Here is an 18,356-nt window from a genome sequence, read left to right as displayed (position 1 = left end):
GAAAATGAAAGCAGAGCCCTGGGTTCCGCTTCCTGCCTCTCGCTGGCCTCGTGTCCCGATTCCCTCAGCTCCCAGGCTGCTGCAGTGGGAAGAGCAGCATTTTCACAATGCCAGGTGATTTTAGGGGGGTAGAGAAGCATAAAACCACCAGGTTTTTAAGGCTGGGTTTTCAGCTAGAAAGAGAGCATTAAACCAGAGAAATAATGATATATCCTTCCTTCTCTCCTCCAAATTGAAATTTGAGATTTTATCTAAAGGCCATTCACCACCCACCTGGGTCCTGTCTCTGGTCAGGGGAGCAGAGGTTGGAGCTGTGCCCCTGGGGAGTCTGGCCTCAGGCTCCTCCAGCTGAGCAAGCCAGGAGACCTGGGGATTGAAGGTCTACCTTCAAGGCTCCAAATATTCTCTTCTCCCAGCCCCTGTCAGCCCCCACACAACAGGGATTACTGCAGTGTCCTGTGCAGGGCCAGGAACTGGGCTGATGTTCCCTGCAGGTCCCTTGCAGCTCAGGATATCTGGTGTACTGTGGGAAGATTCCAGTTAGGAACACACACTCTGTATTCATGGAAAGCAGAATTCCTATGCAGCTACTTTCTTTTGAGAGGGGTGACCAGGAGGGGAGTCCAGGAGAAAACTGACCATCAGAAAAAGGCCAAGATGTGAATTGGAAGCAAACTGAACACACTGAGGGGAAAGAAGAAAAGCATCAGCTCAAAGTGAAGGTAATAGAGTTCCCCCTTTGTGTGTCGGGACCCACAGATGCTGCCTTTGCCAAAGGGCTGTCAGGAAGCAGAGGGGTTTGTTGTGGTTCCACGAGACATTTTTGTTCTGAGACCACTGCACTTGATAGTTCTCATCCGTGCTGGCACAGCCCCAGGAGTCACACACGTGCCTGGTTCCTGTGCAGGGTTTCTATTGTATATCAGCTGGTCAACCCCCTTCTGTTCACATTTTACACTGACAAATATTTCAGTGTTTCAACAGCAGCAACATCCTGGGAAAAGGTGACTGGGAGCTGGTTGTGGTGAGGGCTGGGGAGGCAGTTCCTCGAGGGACAGAGTGGCACCCAAACACTGATTAAGTGACAGTGACACCAGAGAAGCTGCATAAACAGGAAAAAAACAGCCTTTCAGCAAAGAAAACAGATGAATTTTATAGCAGCACTATTTCAGTTTGTTCCCAACACAGCAAGCTGTAAAAAACCAAACCTGAACGTAGCTGGAGATGTGGTTTCCCATTCTCTTGCCCTATTCAGGGACAATAAAACTTGTTCTGCCCTAAATCACCATTGCAGTCAATGCAAGACCACCCAGATTCCTCCACTTCAGCTGGGAACCTCCATTTCTGGAAGGGAGCTCACGGTATCTTCCACTTGTCTGAAAACCAGAAGCTTTCTTTCTCCAGATTTTTTTGCTTTCTAAAAGGACAGCCACCAAAACAGGCTTTCATATAAATGATAATTTTATTGTAAATAAAATGATACATTGGCCTGGCTTTGCACTGCAAGCCCCCGGTCGGTAAATAGAGACTACTGGGTCAAGGTCTTCTGCACAATCCAGGTTAAAGCCCTTTCTCTCTGCTTTGCATCATTTATGGTGACACTAAATCGTTTTATTCCTTTTTGAACTGCTCCTGGCACACCTACCTTTTTCCTCCTGGTCAGTCTGTGTTGGTAACTGGTGCCAGTGGGAATTCTTTGGAGCAGCTTCAAGTCCTTTGGAATATTATTCCAAATCAGGCAAAAAAAACCACCCCAAAAAACCCATCCAAATTGATGCAATGTAACTGCCACTAGAATGGGCAAAGATGGGATTTTCTGGAGAACAAGCAAATAACCTGGAATGCACAGAATCGTCACACCAAAGATCAAAATGTCACTACTTTGTTTCCTAACTACCTCAGGGACAGTCAAATTCCCCCAAGTTCCTTTCCAATGGGAATCTTGGACATTTTTCTGTTTACTTTTAACCACTTCAGGATACTGGGACTCTGATAAGAAATTCTTTGTCAAAAAGAAAATTCTCCATTTCTGTAGCACCCTCCATCAGGGATCCCAATACTCAATATTCTCTACATATCTCTCCCAGGAAGGAACAGCAGGAAATCCAACAGGACATTTGGAATTGACACAATAGCTTATTGTCAGCCTGGCACTCTTCCTCCACTCTCCCCGAAATGAGTTTATTCCCAGTTTTTTCCTAGTCTGCCAGGATAAAGAGGCCAGATATAATTCAATTCTGAGGTATAATTACATTTCTGTCCACTTGAAACTTTTACTGCCAGGGCTGTTAAAAGCCTGCGGTATCAATGTCAGCCCCAAGTTATTCACTGGAGCAGTGGACTCAGGAATCCAGATCTTCCTTTTCCATAATCAAGAGGGCTGTGAGGAAACAAAGAGGCATTTTGGCTTGGCTCTACTCATTATAAACCATCAGCAAATTCTCTGCAAAACCAGCTGCTTTTTTTCCTTTTTTAAATTCATAAAGGCGTCAAATTTATTTCCCCGCCTCCCCCCACCCCATAACAGTCGATATATATAAAAATCACCAAATATGATCTTTTACGATATAAATTAAAAAAAAAAAAATATGAGGCATCACCGTTTACATGATGTAAAAAGAGCTAAAAAAGAGCGATATAAACTACATTCATAAAAGTGCATCTCCAAACATACAGGCAATGCTTTGGCTTGTTCCTGTGCCGGACGCGCGGCGGCTGGGCGCGCCAGGCTGAGCTGGCCCCGTGTCCTCTGTCACTGGACAACTGCTCTCCTCCTGTGACACACTGCAGTGCAGGGCTGTGCTCAGAGGAGGCACACCAGCCCAGGGAAGGGCCGGGGGCTCCGGGACAGCGCGGAGCCCACGCCAGTCCTGGGTGCTCCTGCTCCGCTCTGGAAGCGCCTCCCGGGATGCGGGTGAGGTAAAAGCCACAACGGGTCCTGAGGATTGAGCTGCTTTGACACAAGTTCCGCCGTCTCCTCACGCCCTGCTCTCCCCCAGATCACAGCGGGTGGGACAGCAAGAGGAAAACCACGGGAGAAGGTCTGGGTTTGGTGAGGACAAGCCAAGGATAGAGTGGAACCCCCACAGATGTCACCGTGCTCCTGATCCCTGCAAGTGATGGGCAGTGGATGAAGACTCCAATCTTTGGTATATTTAGGCTGCAAGGCTTGAAGAGCTGGGCTCCCCAGCGGCGCTCCCCCTACTTTTGTCATCCAGACTGCAGGGATGATCCCACATTCCCAGCAAAGTGGGCTGAAAAGCTCCCTAACCCTGAGCAGGAGCGTCACGCCCTCGCCTCCCCTCATGCCAACAGTGAAGTGCAGTCAGAAGCCAGCTCAAGGGTCTGGACAGTTTGGACTCGGGTTCCTGGTTGGGCAAAGTTCAGCTGAAGTGCTCTCACTATAATTAAATAAATTATGGAACAAGGGCTTTCATAAAAGGGATCCCCTAAGTGCCCACAAGTGGGACAGTGCATCCTTGGAGTAGTGCAGGGACCCTGGAAAGGAAACCAACACGAGCTTTTAAAATTGGTTACACTTTGCTCTGGGTTTGGCACAGAAAAAACATTTCATATTGTTAAAGCTTTTCAGGACTTCTGGTTGGTTGGGGCTTTTAGGGTTCTTTTTTTCCTCTTTTAACACAGTATTTTTCATGTGTTGAAGGAGCTTGGTTTCATTAAAACTTGCCTTATCCTGCTATTAGTATTCACTTAAAAACTTAATTTTACTGCATTATGAAGCAATTTTCAATTTTTTTTATGGGGAGAAGAGTGGAGGTGTGAGGAACCCTAATATGGTTTCCAATACAAGAGCAGAACACCTTCAGTGTTGCTCTATAAAGCAGTGTTTTAGTTAACTAACATTCGCTTTCCTTAGTTTCATTTTTCAGAGATAACTTTTAATCACTCCATGAATCCCCAGCACTTAAAAACTGCTGATCTTTCAGGAGTGAAATAAAGATTATTAGTGCCCAAATCAGTCCTCTGACTTGTGGTACCTTCCAAGTGCACAATCACTTGGATTATGTTTTGCTGGTACCTGCATAGGGATCTCCAGGTAATTTTAGACATTTCCTACCATTTAAAAGATTTTCTCAGGTTCCCTGTTTGACTTAATTCCTACAAAAGTGTGTTTAAGTTAGGCCATAACACCTTTACGGAACTCTTAAATGATCACTTGCACACCTGTAACTGAAACAACGCACAGCAAAGGTTGAGCTTGATTCCAGCTTCCTGTGCACAACAAGAACGAGTGTCCAGGTAATTCTCCCCAAGAAACCTTCAATTTTCCATTAGGCCATGTGCTCAAAGAAACTCAGAAGTAAATTCCTGGGCACCAGAGGGACTATCTTTGGTTAAAAGGATGGTAAAAAGTTACCAGCCAAAGAGACAGATGCAGGAGGAAGCTGAATTCCACTGAATTCCCTTCCAGAGGGGTTTTGTTTGGACCCAGCAGTCCCAGAGAGAGGAAGCAGGAGCACAGATTTGTTTGGCATGACACAAACTAACTGACACTGTCCTAATGAGGGGACAGATCAAACTTTGGGAATTAGCTCAGGATTTTCCAATGTCAGTGGGAGAGCCCTTCCCTCAGGCCCTGGAGTGATTGCACTCTGCTGAAGCTTGTCTCATTATCCTGACATTTAGCTGGAAAGACCTCCCTCACCCCCAGCCCCAAATCCATGGGTTCATTATAAAATAACACTATTCACATATTTTTGAATCAGTATTTTCTGAACACCTTCAGATGCTGAATACTCAAGAAGAAAAATATACCATACTCTAGTGAGTGCATGCTCCATGACACATGGCTTTTGCTGGATTCAGGTACTGGAGACACCTGTGGCACCCCAGGAAGGGAAAACCAGGGACTCCCACACACAGAGCTGGTCTGGAGGCTGGTGCACGTTCCTGTTTTGCTGAAGAGTGGGGCTCTTCCAGTTCCCACTGGGGTTCAGCTTTCTCCTCTGTTCAGTCAGTGAGGACACTGGTCAGGTTCCCATTCCTGCGCCTGCAGAAAACACGCAGCCAGCTGCACTGTCACATCCAGGTAACTTGGGGCAAAAACGCAGCTCTGCTTGGACAGCTGTTGGCAGGATGAACATCAGTCCAGCAAACGAAGGAATCAGGCACGAGAGCAGACCCTAAGTTCCTTGGCAGAACTTCCCAAAGGACTAGGCCTAGCTGAGTTGGCATTTTGAAGATGCAGCACCACGACGGGCAGTTGCAACTAGACAAGACAGGGCACGGAAAGCCCGGCGGGAGCTGCGAGCAAGGGAGGTAATTCAGTACTGGAGCTGTGCAAACTGGTGTCTGAGCAGCTCTTCAGCAGAGGGTCTGTGCCTGGCTTCCACAAAGATCTGCTTTAGGAAGTCCCGGCAATGTTCTGATATGTGGGAGGGGAGCTGGGGGTTGGTGGGCTGGGTGGCGATTTTGAAGATCGCTGCCATGGCTTCGTACTCTGCCCAGGGGGGCTTCTCTGTCAGCATTTCCACCACAGTGCAGCCCAGGCTCCTGCAAAGCAGAAGGAAAAAACCAAATGAGAATTCCCTCGCTAACGCCCAGTGTTCAGGGAGAGCTGCCCAGCTCTGGAAAGGGCTCCTGGGGGAGTTTGTGCTCAGCAAACCCTGCGTGTGCCCCGACTCGGAGCCAGAGCTGCCAAGAGCTGTTTTCCTGCTGCCAGGAGGGCAGGGAACTGCCTGGAAAGTGCCAGATGTCCTGCTCCCCTTGGCGCAAATTCTCCTCCCAGGAAACATTTGTGTTAACAGGGGACAAGAGGTGCCCGTGGGACGTCCCTGAAGGCACCGTTTGATCTTGGTGATACTTGAGGTGCTGCTGCCTCTGCTGTAACTCAAAGGCACTTAGAGAATCCCAGAGTCACAGCATGGTTTGGGTTGGAAGGGACCCTCAAGACCATCCTGCTCCAGCTCCCTGCCATGTGCAGGGACACCTTCCACTAGACCAGGTTGCTCAGAGGCTCAATTTGCTGCATTGCAAGGCAGAAAACAGACTTTTTAACACTCAAGGTTCAGTGAATCAGAACTCAGTGACCCCACAAAGCCATCTCAGCAAAATCCCTTTTCAGTCACAGACTCAAAGTGCCCACGTTGGGGAAAAAACAACCTAATATATTCTCCACAAGAAACCAAGCATCAGTCAAAAAATAATTGAAGTCGTAACAGTTCCGAACTGGGAAGGCAGTAAGTTAAATCCCTGTGGGACAGATGCATCATTACCTTAAGGAAAAATTCCTTGCAAAGTTAATGGGGCTCTGCAGGCTACTTCAGGGCAAGGACATGATTCTGAGGACATGGCTGAGCCACCTTTCTGAGGAGATGTGGCTCCAACACTTTCCCTGGGAAGAGGGTTGCTGTAGCACTGCACTGATTGGGGTTTATTCAAAAAGGATTAATTGCTTCCTGCAGGCCACAGATTAAGTAAAAGCCATTAGTGAATTTTTAATATCCAATCCCGTGCTTTTATCACATCTTTCCATTAAAAAGGCACAACTGCCTCCTCTCCCTTAAAACTAAACCTTCTTTTGAGGTGAAATGCAAGGAAAAGACATGTTGAGAGGCAGATTTGCATCAACTGCCAAGACAAGGAAGGAAAGGGATTAAATGCAGTGAATAATGCAATACTGATTTCTTGACAGGGTTTAAAATCCAACGTGAAAATTTTACAGTTTGCTAGCCATTTCAGACTTACTAGAAGAGAGTACAGAAAATGCAAACCATGTGTGCTGAAGTGCTGGGGGTTTGCTCAAAAGCAAGCAGGGATATATTATTGTTTAGACTGATTTATACCGTTTAAGCAGATCCGGTTTCTTTAAGATATTCAGCAAACAGCAGGAATGTTTTTCATGTCAAGTCACTCCAGCAATAACAAATAGCTCACATATTCTGCTATTTAGGAAAAAGAAAACTGGAGAGGGGCCTGCAGCAGTGGCACAGAGCCAGGGGGGTGGATCTGTTACGTTTCTGAGCCTCTGGGCCATACACATCCACCCTGGGACCAGTGCTGCACTGGAAAATTCTGACCCCCCAAAAGAATGACTGGGATTGTAGGAACTGGAGTCTGGCCCATGGCAGCGACCCTCTGATGGGAATGGACCAGTGTCAGCACCAAGAGGAAATCCACAACTGCACCAACCCAGGGGGAAGGGCACGTGCTTCACTCTCTCCCCAGGCATCCCAACTGGAAGTCTGCAGGACTTAACCCTTTGCAGACAATGTTTCAGCTGTTTCCACTCACTGCTTGTACAGGAAACAGGCCCTGCTTTACTGTGGAGGCACAGCCAGACCTTTTGTCCCTGTTGTTTACTTAAGTTTGATAATCTCACCTTTTTAAGGCCCCCAAAATTAACATTTTGGAACCAGACCATTTTGATAGAGGCTGTTCCTTGGCTATGCCAATAATAGCACAGCTACAGTTTCCATTCATGCAGATCATTTCTGATCTGACCCGGATCTTTTCTGTTATTCCAGGTTTAGGCATCTTTCCTTTAAGGCTAAAATTCTATTAATTTCCAGTACATTTTAAGCATAACTCTCACTTTATATGTAAATGAATGGGCTCCCTCTAAACAACCTTCAGTTGCTCTTCTAAGGGGTATCATAGAATCCCAGAATCTCCTGTGTTGGAAGGGACCCACAAAAGGATCATGATCCCAATTCCTGGCCCTGCACAGGACACCCCAACAATTCCACCAGGTGCCTGAGAGCATAAGGAGGATGAAAACATTGCACCAGCCAGAAAGCAAAAAACCAGCTACCAGTTTGAGGGAGGAATGAGGGGAAACTGTTCCTGAAAAACTAAATGAGTTGTTGGTTGTTCACACTGCAACAGCCTGCAGAAGTTCACGGCTTGAGTTCAAACCAGTGACTCCAATCCTCCTCAGGCATTTCAGGCAGACAAGACGTGAATTTGGGCGCCGAGATGGCAGGAGGTGTGTGTGTGACCTGGCTGCAGCAGGGCTGTGCAGTGACCCGTGCAGAGCAGGAGAAGGCTCACCACACGTCGGCCTTCCTGCCGTAGCCGTCGCCGCTGATCACCTCGGGGCTCATCCAGTACGGGGTGCCCGTGACCGAGCGGATGCCTGTCCCCGACATGCAGATCGTCTGCAGCCGCTTGCTGGCCCCAAAGTCCCCCAGCTTCACGTTCCCAGCCGAGTCACGGAGAATGTTGGCACCTGGACAGAAGCGAGAAACGAAGACAGCTGTTTTCATGCGATCCAGCTGTTGGATCTGCAGCCTACAGAACGATGTCCAACCCCAAATACCCGTGCTCACGGTATGGCTCTTTCCCCGTTAAGCCTCAGGTGACCTGCTAAACATCATTTCTTTAATTCAGGCTGTAGACAAGCCAATTGCTAATGGCTGTAAATGGGAAAAACTTCAGGGAAAAACACAAGGAAGTGAAGGGGGGAGGGAAATGAGAGCTGAGTCAGCACCAGCATTGTTACAGTGCCTGTAAACAGCTCAGCCAGCCTAGCAGGGCCCCCAGGCCAAGGGCTGAGAGAGAACAGAGCTGTGTAGAGAAGGATTTTACTGGGATGCTGCTTTGTTGAGTGCAAGCATTGCTTTCTGGTCAGCTGGGTAACAGATGTAGCTAATTAAACCATTTTGAACTCCTACAATAAACGAGTCAATCTCCACTTTACTTGGTCAGAGGTCCTGAACACAAAGCACCAGGGAAAAAGCAAACTTTGGAGCTTAGCTTTTATGTAGACACAAACTGAGGTTTAGACACCAAAACCAACTCTTCCTCCAAAGCTGCAGTGAGATCAAGAACCCCATTGTTGCCATTATCTGGTAGGTGCCCACATGAAGCTCTTCTGCTCTCAGTGAGTGCACCAGTGCTGGGGAGTTCTTTCCCCTGGGCCTGCCCTCACCCTTGATGTCCCTGTGCACGATCATGTTGCTGTGAAGGTAGGAGACACCCTCGAGGATCTGCCGTGTGTATTTCCGGGTGACGTTTTCCGTGAGGGCCCCGTATGCCTTCAGCTGGTCCTTCACTGACCCCTGCCAAAACCAAACAGAAAGGATTGGCAGAGAGGTGAAAAAGCACAGATCCTGCAGTGTCCATTGAAGTCCCACAAGCCCTGGGTGTAATACACCCAACGAGGAATTGTGGCCTCTGCTAAAGCCTTTCTGGGAGGCTCTCTGAGCATCTTGCCCTAAGAAAGCCTTTTCAAGAACAGCAAGGACAGGCTTCATGGCAAAAATAGCTTAAGGAGGTTCTGTCTGCTGGTACAACTGGTTGTGAAGACAAGCAATAAAATAGTTCAGCAGACTGATCTGGGCCAAAAGCCTCTCTTTTTGGAAAGTCAGTTTTAACCTCACTGGCTGTACCATGATTCTGGTAATTCAGTTACCAGGATTTACATGTTGGCTCAAGTCCTTTGAGGTACTTTGGTAGAACAAATTGAGGCTGGAGAAAAGAACTGGCCTTAGTGACTGTTACAGAGAATGTATTTCAAATACAAGTCATTTAAGGAACAAAACCAAAGAGATTATTTGGGCACAAATAAAATGGAAGTGGTGGCATTATGAGCCAGCGTGAGAAGGCACAGCCCTGAGAGGGTCTGAGGCAGATTAAACAGTTAGGAGGATGACAGCAACTAATAAACCAGCTAACAAACCCAGGCATCTCCCTTTCTGGTCCCTTTCTGTGCTGTTCTTACCCCTGGCATGTACTCCATGAAGATGGTCAAGGTCTTCTCTGCTCGGTCCCTTAAGCAGCCGTAATACTGCACAATACGGTCGTGCTGGAGATTCTTCAGCAGCTGAATTTCACACTCCAGGGCACTCACTTCCTATGGATGGTGAAGGAGAAAATAAGATTGCAGCCCCAGGAAATATTTAATAAATATAAAAAAGAATACATTTGTCATGTCAGTGGCAGGATGAGACCACTGCTACACTGAGAAGTGTAATCCATGACATTTATCTGCTTCTTGGAAAAGCAAACATTACCAGGGCTTCCCGTTCATTTTTACTGCATTATCTGCAGGTTGGTGTGGAAGCTTTGATAGAACACAGGCAGTATCATATATGGATATGGTACCAGAATAACTTTGCTCCTTGCCTTGGTTCTGTCAGCTGCATGGCTTTACCCTGGGTGGCTGAAGGGATTCTCCATGCACAGCACAGGTATAACCTCACTTCTCCCACTAAGCTGAGGGCAGGGAGTGTTAATTATGAATACAGTTACAGAACTGGAACTTCAACCCCCTGGAGAGCAAAACAACAGGTGCTGAGAGTTGCTAAGCTTCTGTCACCCAGTCCTGCTCTGATTCACACTGATGATTTACTGGAATCAACCCTACAAACAGCTTCCTCTCCTATTTACTTCAAAGAATCTGCAGCCCTGCACATGAAACTGATCCTTTGCTTTGCTCTTGCCACAGACAACAGGGTCTCACAGTGCAAAGGCAAAGAGGTTATCCAACAATTTCAGATGGAATCACAGATGTTTGTTGCTCAGAAAAAGTATCAGGTTCTTGCTGAATCCAGGGACTGAACAGGAGGAACATCAAAGGTACTGAAGCATGAGGATTTATGGAAAAAGGAATAATGTTTTCTCCCAGAATTTGTTCCATTTAACTCTTTCCAGCCCTGCCATGGGAAGGTATCAGGTTTAGCTCTCTCACTCTGGGAGAGGATGCAGAACCTTAGAGCAAGAACCTGGATGTTGTAGGAACCAGAGGAACCTTCTTAATCAGACCAAGTAATAGTTTAAGGTTTGGAGTTTCAGTGCCTTCAAAATATATTTCAGACTGTTCCTCCTTGGCTCAGAATTACTGTCTGATTTACAACACAGACACAGCAGAACTTCCCAATTTAGGACATATCTTGGCACTAATATCCCATATAAATTCAGAATAATTAAACCTTCATGGATCAGTTATTGTAGTTCAAAGTGAATTTGTTCAATATTGGGAAACTGGTACATTGCTAAAACACTACCAAAGAACTCAAAAGACATTCCAGCTGCATCCCCTGTGCAGAGAGTTGAGTGCTGTCCCACAGTTTCACAAGGTGTCTATCCCATCTCCACTGTCTCTGAAGTGTTGTCACATCACTCTTCTTGATTAATTTACACCCCACAGCTCAATTTGTTTTTAAGGACACAGAGAATTCGGAAGTGAAAATTGGTAATTAATGCACTTCATACAGGGTGTACCCTATAGACCCAGAAGTGGGTTTTGCATGTGCAGGCAGGTTTTTTTGTTCAATAAGTGAACCCCCTGCTCTTGCTGGGTTTAGTTTCATTCACATCCATGTCTAACCAGGAACACAGGGCAGTCTAGTATTCCTCAAGTAACCTGGCAAAAACCCAAAAAGCTGAGAAAGGAGAGCCAAGTATGAAGCCAGAAAACGGATTTTAGTTTCAGGCTGAAGTTAATAACACAGAAAAGTAAATTTTAAATGACTCCTATTCTTCTCCACATGATCTGAAACCTTAGTACGAACTACATAAGGTGCCAGTTTTCAAGGACAGACAGAGAGAGACATTGTAGAGGACCTTGGAGGGTTTTAGAAGCTGAGAGGAGAATTACCTTGCTTGTTTCAGGGCTCTCTGGGTCGAACTGGACCTGCTTGGCTGCGAGCTCCCTGCCCGTGTCCACGTCGTAGCACAAATAGACGCGGCCAAAGGCGCCCTGGCCCAGCAGCTTCCCTCGGCGCCAGTTTATGGGAGCACTTGGAGCTAAGAGAGAACAGCAGTGAGCTCTCTTTTCATCACACTATTTAAAAACAAAGGCAGGCTCTTCAAGGACCAATCTGTATCATACTGGACTGAACCAGGTATTCTGCAGTTGAATAAACACGAGGCACTCTCCCAGAGTAAGGAATTGGTGGCAGAGCTCTGAACAGAATCCAACCATCCAGACTCTCAGGATCTGCTGACTGGTGTCCCATTAAAATGACACAAAGCATCTTGCAAATATGTTTTACAGGCAAGTTATTCTTTGGGGTTGGTGAAATTTCATTCCACCAGCAGGTGGATTCTACTAAATCACTATCTTAAGAGATGATGCAGCAACTGAAGAGCAGCTTCCAACCCTTGATCTGTAGTTATCACATGTATCAGATGGAGAAGAGCTGGATCAGCCTTGCTAAATCAATCCCAGCCAGATGGGAATAACTTAAGCTTCTGGGACCACTTGAAGGACATAATTCTGAGTTTCTTTGCCAAGCTAGCTTGGGGTTACCTCTCTGGGAAGGATTTTACTGCAAGGCCCTCTCTAACCAGAAAGATTAGAAGTCATAATTCCCTACTAAACATTGGTAAGAGTAGGGACCATATCACCACAGTGTGGGTATCTTCTTCACCTGCTGAACAGTCAGACTTAATAAAACAGCCATGATACCCAGGTAAAGCAGCATCTCCAACAGCCCAGCAAGAGGTGCCATACTCAGGGCATTAGGAGCCCTCACATTCCATAAGCAGCAGTCTCCTGACCCAGAGATTAACACCTGAGCCCCGTTTTTCAGACTGGCCTTAATCCCAAAGCATATTACTCGAAGACCAGTGCTTTAGCTCCAACTTTGAAAGCAACACTACCAGATTCCTGCAGTGCAATGAATCCAATTATGTTGGATCTAACAAGAAATTCTAAAAGCAAAGACAGGAACCAGCCATCTGAACAGTGTGAAAACACAGAAGAGCTGAGAGATTAGCTTTGCCATGTCTAATTTTATCAGATTTACTGCCAGCTGCTATTTTAGTGTGTTCCTTACTCTGCTACAAGCTTATTCTTCATTTTGATCCTTAAATTACTGTATGGGATATCTGAAGTTCATCAATAATGACTTATGTTTCATTTCTTTTTTACTTTTGTAATAGAAATTGTTCAACAAAACAACTCAAGGATGCCATTAATACAGAAGTAAATCCTTCTACTAAGGAGCAAGTGAAATACATACAGCTCTCATATTAGAATAACTTTAACTCAAAAGCCTGACTGAAAATGTTAACATAGCAAGAAAATAAACAAGCTCGTCTGCCTGTTTTAAGAATCCTGTAGATCATCCTGATCAAGGAGGGTTTTTTTTACTTAGCTGAATTTGCAATGCTTTCTAAAGGAAAGCCAGCTCCCAGAAGGAATCTGAGAAGAAAAAGGCTTGTCCTGTGGGTGTGACAAACAAGTCCCCAGGCAGAGCCAGGGAACGATGTGGTTTTAGTGGCTGGCTAAAGGCAGGTTCTGGAGCCCACCCTCAGAGCCCTCCCCGCCCCAGCCCAGCGAGCCCCTACACTTGGTGGCGATGTTCCTGTCCTGCAGCCCCAGCGCGTTGTCGCTGTCGGCGCTGCGCAGGCGGCCGCGCGCCTCCAGGACCGGCAGCGCCAGCCCCACGTTCTCCCCGTTGGTGCTCAGAGAGCGGCTGGACGGCACCAGCGTGAAGAGATTCCCTTGGTGGCGGCGGATCCGGGGAAACGTCCTCCGGCCTGCGGACAAAGTCACGGTTACAGTAAACGCCTGCGAGGGGAAGGTCGTGGCTGGGGGCTGAGCAGCACCGAGAAGGGAGAGAAATCCCAAATTCTGCTCTGTTCCCGTGGAGCAGAATCTGCTGCCAAACAGACAAGATGCAGAAATGTAACAGCTCAGGGCTGAGCTGAGTTCAGTACAGCTCTGGATCACTCCCAAAGCAGAAGGCAGAGAACACTTTGTAATGCCCTCAGTGCTGTAAGATCTAAACTTACCTTCCAAAGGAAAAATCTGGTTTACAGGCTCTGAGCACAAGCTCCAAGTTTTGTTAACCACTACATACAAAATTACTTTCTAGATAATGTGCCCAGACTTGCAAATAAAAACCATAAACAAAGATTGTGCCAACTTGCACCTCATGAGATTTTGAGAGATTTATTTGCATAAAGCCATCTGATGAGCAGAGATGTCATTCTTTAAGCCCCTGCTATATTTAAAAGATCCAGAAGCAAGTCTGCAATGCAAATTAGCAAAGTATAATCAATCTCTGTGGTAGGAAACTATTTATATACAGCCAAGCCTAACAACTGTCCACAATCCCCCTACTCAGCCTGGATAACCCCAGAAACGACAAAGTAAATGAAGAATTACAAAGTAAACAAAGAATTACAAACAGCAACCATTGGTTTCCATGAAAATGTGCCATTATGCTCAGCAGCATCAACCTCAGCACTAATTGCAAGGACCAGGGCACTTCCAGGCTCTCCAAATAGGAGTCACACTCGTGTAGAGGTTGCCATTGCCCATCATTTTCCCCAGCCTGGAATGGGAGGTCTGAGACCAACTCACCCTCGTTGTAGTCCTTGTGCTGCATGGAGACGTTGTAGCGCCGGGGGTAGGTCCCCCCTTTGCCTGCTTTGTCATAGACCTGGTTCTCACGGTCTGGGGGGAGAAGCAACGACAAGTGAGGCTCCTTCAAAAAATCTAACTTCTAATGACAGAATTTTCCTCCAACAGAGGGTTTTTAGGAAGAGGCAATAAATAATTTCATAGCTTTTCTATCAAAATATCCCCAGTTCTTCTATTTATACAACCCCAGCAAGCAGGAAAGGCAGCCAGCCACGAGCAGAAAATGTCTGGATCAAATAACCTCTGGACCAAAGACATACCTGAGAACTCCTGTCTGTTATCAGGAAAGCTTTGTGCCCTTGACATCCGTGACTTCCGAAAAGAAGGACTATTAGAGAAAGAAGGCAAGAATAAGTTTTGCTGTTGTTTGGGGTACTTCTGTGTTGTTTCATTTTTCAAAATAAAAAATAGAAGAGATTTAAATACCCCGCAGCCAGATGTTCTCAGAGGGGTGGCTCCTCACAGGCTGCTCACTTCAGAACTTTGTATTTGTAACACAAAACTACTGAAGCACCAGTTTGTTGTGCCAGAAAATAACACAGCCTTGAGACATAGCTAATGCTCTTTAAGAAATACAGTAGGATATAGGTAGGAAGTAAGTTCTTGTTTCTCTCCAGGAAAATGTATGAGATAGAAAAGAGGATTTTATGTAAGTACAACTGGCATTTCCATCTGAGCACGCATGTTCTCACCAGTTTGTACATTTGTACCTGGCTGCTCACCTGTCCAAGGACTGGCAGCTTCCTGACACCGAGTTTTCAGCACTGCTAAGAGGGTCCAGCATCTGCAACACAGAAGAAACCACACAGCAACATCAGTGCAGTCCAGGGCCCAGGAGAGGCTGTGCCAGAGGAGCAGAGCCCACAACTGCCTGCCAGCCCACAGCTGGATGTCCAGCTGAAGAAGTGAGTCTATGACTATTTAAATGTACAATTTTCCTTTATCTCCCACAGAAATTAGGTTTGTATAAAATTTGAAGCACTGCTTTAGTTGTTGAAAGACTCTGCTTTGAAAAATGCAAGCTTTAGCAGCCTTGTGTTGCATTTCAATCCCAACCAGCTCCAGGAACAGTCTCTGCTGATGCTGCTGCCTCCACCTGCAAGTTGCCCTTTGGCCTCACTTCCCACTTTTTGAATGGAGAGCAGAGTTTCAAAAGCAAGAGGGTCACACAAACCTGGTAATAGGAAACCTTGTCATGTGTGTGACAGCACCAAAACTGCTCAGTCAGAGGTGGAGGGGCAATGTTCTGGCAGCCCAACAAAGGCTCTATGTGAAAGGCTATAATTTGAAGCTGTTTAAATGCACAAAGCAGCACTTTTAGAATCCCAGAATGGTTTGGGCTGCAAAGGACTTTAAGGGTCATCAATCCCACTTCCTGCCACGAGCGGGGACACCTTCCACTAGACCAGGTTGCTCTAAGGTTGCCCTCGGACACTTCCAGGGATGGGGCAGCCACAACCTTCTGGACAAGCTGTGTCTGACCACACAAAGGTGTCGATGCAATGACGTCCAGTGAATATTTGTGAAAGGACAAGAGGGCCCAGCCCAGCAGAAGCCCCGGCAGGGCCGTACTCACGCACTGCTCGCTGGTCTCGGGGATGAACTCGCCCTCGCTGTGGATGCTGGTGTAGGAGCCCTGGCGGGCGATGCGCTGCTGCCGCTCGGGCACGTACCCGGGCGGGGGAGAGCTGCGGCCCGTGCTCTGGGAGCCTGTGACAGGGACAGCATCACTCTGCTGCACACAACCACCACAACACCCCGCCGACCCCAAACCTCCATCCCCGGCACAGTGACTCCAGAGCCAACCCCCCGGTCTGGACACACAGGGAACCAGGAAAACCAAACTGATGTACACCTGGTGTTTTAGATGCTACATGATTATTGCTGAAGCTCTTGACAAAGAACTCACCTATTTCTAACCTCCTCTACTCAACCTTCTGAGTGTAATTCCAGTTTAACCATCCGTTTGTGGCACTGCCTAAAGAGTTTCTCTTGTGCTACCTACCGAGAGAAACTTCACCCTTAGAGTGCATTTCTTCCTTTCAGATCTCAAAGAAGATGAAACTTTAGATACAGGAAGAAAAAAAAAAATCCCCTTTTTGCAGTGACCTATCCACCTGCAGCTGCCACCAATTCCCACTGTGAGTTCCAAGAACTGCTGTGGTCCAGCCAGTCCGCCTGAGGTCACACATGAAGTCAGAGGCAGCAGGTGGAAGATCAGGTCTCAAGCTGAGCTCCTCGCAACACTGTCTTTAATTAACTGTGTGTACTCAGGTGCTAGGAAAGATGGGTAAAGATCAGCAAATATTCTCCCAAGGAAAATATTTTCTATAGAAGTTGTAATAAAGAGCGAAGCAAGGACATCAATCTAACTGCTCTGAGCTCCCAGCTGATTTCTCAGGCGGCTCCCAGGGCTCCTGTGCCCTCTGGAGCCGTTTGGAGGGTGGGATAGCCCCGGGTGTGCCCCAGCCCTGGAGCACTTTCACTGCTTCCGACAGATGCCACGGCCAGAGCCGCTGGCACCAGCCCAGCTGCTGCTGTGGAAAGGCCCCATCCCTGGGCAGGAAAGGGAAGTCGGCACTAAATCCATGTATATCAAAGGAAGTGAGTGGAAAAAACACAAGCCCTGCCAGAATGCTTAGCAGATTTTTTTTTTTTTTTTAATAGAAGTTATCTTTACTTCCAAAGTTCTGAGCTGGTGACAACAGGCTCGAGGCTGTCTGGAGCTCAGGAACCACACAGGTCCTTCACCTGCCTGCAAAAAGCTTTAGCTCAACACTGCTTTGCACTTTAATTGCATGACATGGTATGAACTGGAGAGTCTCTATGCCTGAAACACCAGGCAACAGGGCACATTCCTTTTCCAAACCAAGGACAGGAAAAGAGAAGGAAGAAGAAATTGATGCAAGACTGAGCTATTGCCAAATTACCAGCAGACCTCTGACAACTGGAACTCTTCTGCACCTCTTCATAATGTAACAGTCTGGTACTTTGACATGCTCAGAAAATAACACCAGTGGTTTCTTGACTGATGAATGACAAGCTATTCAAAAAGCACCCCTAAGCTGGGGTAAGAAAGAGTGTGTAAGTGGGAAATAGAAGGGGCCCCTTATTACTGTACAGTATACCCATGACAGACACTCAGGACAGTCTGTTGGCTTTGGCACTATTATCTGGATACCTCAGAATGTCAGTAAAGAGAAATATATATGTAGATACATTTTAAATAAAATAATTTTGGCATTCAATTTATTATAGAAGAAACTTGGTGTTCAGACATACATTGACACCACCTCTCAGGACCAAGGATTGTTGCTCTTTTTATGCACTTTAACTTCAAACTAGGAAGGATGGGAAAAGTCTTTTTGTCCCCATTTCAGTCACGTACTTCACAAGCTTTCAGTACTTCTTTGTTTGTTTGCTGCTTCACAAAAGCAAACTGTACAGAAGGGGATCAGCAGACTCTCCACAGGACACACGCAGGTCTGTTAGACAAGTCCCACACTGAGAACTACTGCTCTAGCCCTGAGCTCATTGTCCCAGTTACCTCTGGTCAGAACAGTGTGGCTCCAACTCTGGTTTCAACCCCCTGTATGGAGACTGTTGTGGTTTAAGCTGATTTATTATTTAATACTTGGCACTTCAAATACTGATCTAAAATCACGTCATAATTCTGCCTCAAGTTTTCTGAGTTATTGAAACGGAAGCGCTCCTTTGCCACAGTGAAGAATTTTCAAATAAAACAAACTCTGACATTCCCAGCTCCTGGTACTGCCCTTGTGACTTGCATCACCTGTCCTCAGGCACTAGCTGTGACAGGCCCCAAAATAGCTGTTGTAACAAATAGAGTCATCCTCTGGTTCTGTTTCCAGCAAAATTTACCTTCTCTCATTTCTGAAGCAGAAATAGTTAACACAGAGCAGCATTTCATGTTTTGGCCTTCACACTCCCACCTTCTTCCTGCACTTTCACTCCTCATTGAGCTTCACACCAAGGAGTCAAATCCTAAACCACA

General features: G+C 46.6%; 1 protein-coding gene across 2 annotated transcripts in view; it reads right to left on the bottom strand.

Moving 5' to 3' along the window:
- Positions 1 to 1,443: 1,443 nt before the first annotated feature.
- The window catches only part of MAP3K3 (mitogen-activated protein kinase kinase kinase 3), a 34,985-nt gene continuing 18,072 nt past the window's right edge, over positions 1,444 to 18,356 (bottom strand). Inside the window, exons 8-18 of one of the 2 annotated variants that reach the window (XR_010745466.1) lie at positions 15,918 to 16,051; positions 15,064 to 15,125; positions 14,602 to 14,669; positions 14,282 to 14,374; positions 13,261 to 13,452; positions 11,564 to 11,712; positions 9,686 to 9,817; positions 8,894 to 9,023; positions 8,014 to 8,191; positions 4,782 to 5,514; positions 1,444 to 3,110 (exon numbers count right to left, since the gene is read on the bottom strand). Coding sequence is in view for 1 of the 2 variants with exons in the window: in XM_066336905.1 (XP_066193002.1) it covers positions 5,286 to 5,514; positions 8,014 to 8,191; positions 8,894 to 9,023; positions 9,686 to 9,817; positions 11,564 to 11,712; positions 13,261 to 13,452; positions 14,282 to 14,374; positions 14,602 to 14,669; positions 15,064 to 15,125; positions 15,918 to 16,051 (1,367 nt within the window). In the remaining variant the exon portion in view is untranslated. Of the gene's footprint in view, positions 5,515 to 8,013; positions 8,192 to 8,893; positions 9,024 to 9,685; positions 9,818 to 11,563; positions 11,713 to 13,260; positions 13,453 to 14,281; positions 14,375 to 14,601; positions 14,670 to 15,063; positions 15,126 to 15,917; positions 16,052 to 18,356 lie in introns of both variants that reach the window. The other variant, XM_066336905.1, reaches the window with a different exon arrangement.

This window comes from Sylvia atricapilla, chromosome 27, assembly GCF_009819655.1.
Source record: "Sylvia atricapilla isolate bSylAtr1 chromosome 27, bSylAtr1.pri, whole genome shotgun sequence".
NCBI lineage: Eukaryota > Metazoa > Chordata > Aves > Passeriformes > Sylviidae > Sylvia > Sylvia atricapilla.
The sequence above is the reverse complement of the archived record's forward strand: the minus strand, read 5'-3'. Positions and strand labels throughout refer to the sequence as shown.